Raw genomic sequence first — 3,924 nt, 5'->3', positions numbered from 1 at the left:
CAGCTCGCAACAGACGGAGGAAAAAGCAACGAAGTCGTTTATTAAACCTTCTTTGAGGCAGCGTCGTTTTTAATCTCGCGTTTGTACGTTAGGCTGTTCATGAGGATGCACGTCACAGGACACACACAGCGTCCCCTCATTTCTAACTTCAGCGGCTGAAAATAAAGACCGTTGATCGAGCCCGAGTCATTTCTTCCCGAACGTCCATTGCCGTTAGAGCTGCTGTTTCAGGTCGAACGGTTCTGGCGATAGACATAACCGCACCCCGAGGGACGCGCGCTCTAATAATTGTTCGGATACGAGGGAGCCGATTCGTGTTTACTTTGTGAACACTTTGAAAAGTCCTAATTCCCCACCTGTTGTGGTTAATATATTTTCCTTGGTTAACAATGCATCAAAACCGCAGGAGAAGGCAGTTGCCAGGCGAAGAACGCACTAAAAACCCCGTTTCCGGAATTATTTTCTATAAAAACCTCAAATCCGAATTCTTCTTTTCTTGACGAGCAAGCGTGTTTTCGATTAAGAATAATACCTGTGCGAACTTTATCTGTGCGAACGAGCTTCGTTCCGCGATGATGTAGCGGCCGTTTTTTCCCTTTAAGGACAACGGGTTGCACCTTTCCTTCGGGTCTCGGAGCGGGGAGGGGGTGTGCTCCTGCGGTGCCGGTGCGTTTCGAAACCGTCAACACCGAGAGCGGAGCGAAACGGCCGTTCCCAGGGTACCGGGCGCCTTTCGTAACCGCGCCGTCAGCGCTCGGCTCTGGCGCAGGGGCAACGGCTGCGGCCCGGCCGGAGGCGGCACGGGCTGCCCGAGGGAGCTGCGGCCGGGCCGCGGGCGGGGACGCGCGGCTCCTCCCGCCCGGCAGTCCCGGGGCAGCGGAGCCGCCGGCCGCCCTCCGGCTCCTCCGCGCTCGGCGGGCGCCGCGGGCTGCCCGCCCCGCGCCTCCTTGCCGAGCCGGGCGGCTCGGGCTCAGGGGTGGGCCCCGGCGGGACGGCACGGCCGCCACCCCGAGCGCCCGCCGCGGGCCGCGGAAAACGGGACGGGGGCGGCGGCGGCGGCGCCGGGCGGGGCGGGGCGCGGGGCGGGGCCCCGTCGGCCGTGGGGCGGCCACGTGCCGGACCCGCGCGCTCCCACGGCGCCCTGGGGCCGCCCGGCCCGGCGGTGACGTGTCGGGGTGGGGGCGCTCGCCGCCCGCCGATTGGGCCGCGGCGGCGGCGCGGGGAGGCGGCCGCCCAATGGGCGCGGAGCTCGCAGGTGCCCGCGCGGTTATCTGCGCCCCGGGGCGCGGCGCGGAGGGTCCCCGCTGCCGCCGGCGGGACGCGCGGCCGAGGCGAGGCGCGGAGCCCAGCCCTGCCCCGCCGTTGCCGTCCCGCGCCGTCCCCGCCCCCGCCTCCCTCGCCCCGCGCGGGGACGCTCCGCTGGCGGGGGCTGCTCTCACCGCGCCGCCCCGACTTGGCCTGGAGTTGGCGGTGCGCGCCGCCGAGCTGCGGGGACGGCCCGAGAAGCGCCGGGGCTTTCCTGCTCGCAGCGAACTTCGGTACCCGCAGTGGCTTCGGACCCGCCAGCGGAGAAGAGGCCGCCCCGCCCGCGGCCGGCGCGGGGCCCCGAGAGAGCGGCTGCCGGCGCGGTGGGGAAGGACGCGCGCTCCCTGATGCCCGCCGATGCTGGCGGCGGGGCAGATGGATGCTAACCGGCAGAGCGCGTTCGTGCTGGGCAGCACGCCGCTGGCCGCGCTGCACAACATGGCCGAGATGAAGACCTCCCTCTTCCCCTACGCCCTGCAGAGCCCCTCCGGCTTCAAGGCGCCGGCCCTGGGCGGGCTCAACACGCAGCTGCCCCTGGGGACGCCGCACGGAATAAGCGACATCCTGGGGCGGCCCGTGGGCTCGGCCGGCAGCCTCCTGGGCGGGCTGCCCCGCATCAACGGGCTGGCGGCCTCGGCGGGGATGTACTTCAGCCCCGCGGCCGTCTCCCGCTACCCGAAACCGCTGGCCGAGCTGCCGGGGCGGCCGCCCATCTTCTGGCCGGGCGTGGTGCAGGGCTCTCCCTGGAGAGACCCCCGGCTCGCCTGTCCCGGTAAGTGCGGCCGGTGCCGGCGGGAGGCGCGGGCCGGCCCCTCCGGGCCGCCGAGCGAGGCGCCGGCAGCCGGGGCGGCCCCGGGCGGGCGCGGTGGACGGGGCGGGCGGCGCGGCGGAGGCGGCGGCCCCGGGCCGAGCGCTGCTCCCGAGCCGGCAGCGTCCCAGCGGCAGCGGGCGGCCGGTGCCCAGCCCCGGCCGGTGCGGGCTCCGTCTCTGACGGAGCTGTCTCTTGTCCGCTTTCAGCTCAGACGGGGATGGTTTTGGACAAGGACGGCAAGAAGAAACACTCGCGACCGACTTTCTCTGGACAGCAGATTTTTGCTTTGGAGAAAACCTTCGAGCAGACGAAATACTTGGCAGGACCGGAGAGAGCCCGCCTCGCCTACTCCTTGGGGATGACCGAGAGCCAAGTGAAGGTAGGTCCCCGCGGGCGCGGGCTCTCCCGGTCTCTGCCGTGCAGCGCTGCCGCTTTTGCAGTAATTACCGGCGACCGTTACAGCCCTACAGGGTTTTTTTTTAAGTCAATTAAAATTTAAATTACGTTTGTGTATTGGATAGATTTTAGGTCAATTTCCACGTAACTTATTTTGTGCTTAGAATTCTTTATGCTGCGAGCGATTTAAGAAAAACATATGTAGTGTAGATTTAAAAAAAAAAAAAACAAACGAAAAAGCCCCCCGCAGGTAACTGCTTTCAACGGGCCAGTTTCCAGCCGAGATCGTGCCCAGTAATTGGCACAACTTTGCCTTCATAACCTCGAACATTTTTTAGCAAAGACTTCAGGCGCACTGAAGCGCTGAAGTGCACGGGGAGCCAGAAATAGTTCTTTTTTTTTGGCCAGCCTATTCCGCTTTCAACGGGCGGCCGTTCTGCGAAACCGTTGCTCTTACTGTCGCACTGCCCCGGCTGCGGCATCCCCGCGGGAGCCGGGCGGGGGACCCGCGCCCCTCGCCGCCCGCCCGCCGCTCTCCCGGGCTCCCGCGCCGGTGGGAAGGGGCGGGCGGGCGCGGCGGCGGGGCTGAGCCGTGCCGGGTGCCGGTGCCCAGGTCTGGTTCCAGAACAGACGGACCAAGTGGCGGAAGCGGCACGCGGCGGAGATGGCCTCGGCGAAGAAGAAGCACGACTCGGAGACGGAGAAGCTGAAGGAGAGCTCGGACAATGAGGACGATGACGAGTACAACAAGCCCCTGGACCCCAACTCAGACGACGAAAAAATCACGAGGCTATTGAAAAAGCACAAATCCACAAACCTGTCCCTGGTCAGCCCCTGCAGCACCAGCTCGGACACCTTGTGAGGGTGCGGGCGCCGTGACGGAGGCGAATTGTAACTGGATGTTTCACGTGGTGTGTTGTACAGCCCGAGATGTATGTCAAATGTATATATTTTTTACAGATAAGTTATGAAATTATTTTCCTTGTCATCGATGTAAATTTCAGAGGAATTTTTCCAACTTTTTGGGTTTTGTTTTGTGTCCCTTTAGGGTTTGCCCCTCTTTGTTTCAGCTTTCTTGCCGATTTCCTGCTCCTAACAATCAGATTTTGTTACGTTTTGTATGGGTCGCCAAATCTAAGCTCAGCCACTTTGTATATAGTAAATTTCAGATTTTGTGATGTATATTTCTAGTGTAAAAACGGCTGTTTTCTTTCACTCCCTCCTTCTACTCAGTGTTTTGGCGGTTTGGTTTCTCCTGCCTCTGGATTTTATGCTTGATAATATCAAAAGAGAAAGCAACCCCAAAACAGCACGAGAGAAAAACGGACGCTTGATTTTGCATTGGGATTGAATAACGTCTCCACAGGGGTTGGAAAGACTTTGTATAAATCAATAAATTATTTAACAAGCTT

At 62.5% G+C, this 3,924-nt stretch overlaps 1 protein-coding gene across 1 annotated transcript; it reads left to right on the top strand.

Moving 5' to 3' along the window:
- Positions 1–1,441: 1,441 nt before the first annotated feature.
- On the top strand, positions 1,442–3,924 carry NKX6-2 (NK6 homeobox 2). Its single transcript, XM_086751952.1, has 3 exons — positions 1,442–2,077; positions 2,323–2,495; positions 3,126–3,924. The coding sequence occupies exons 1-3, from the start codon at positions 1,663–1,665 to the stop codon at positions 3,372–3,374; spliced, it is 837 nt and encodes a 278-aa protein (XP_086608078.1). The 5' UTR covers positions 1,442–1,662; the 3' UTR covers positions 3,375–3,924.

The sequence above is a fragment of the Chlamydotis macqueenii genome, chromosome 7 (genome assembly GCF_036417535.1).
Source record: "Chlamydotis macqueenii isolate bChlMac1 chromosome 7, bChlMac1.mat, whole genome shotgun sequence".
Lineage (NCBI taxonomy): Eukaryota > Metazoa > Chordata > Aves > Otidiformes > Otididae > Chlamydotis > Chlamydotis macqueenii.
The sequence above is the reverse complement of the archived record's forward strand: the minus strand, read 5'-3'. Positions and strand labels throughout refer to the sequence as shown.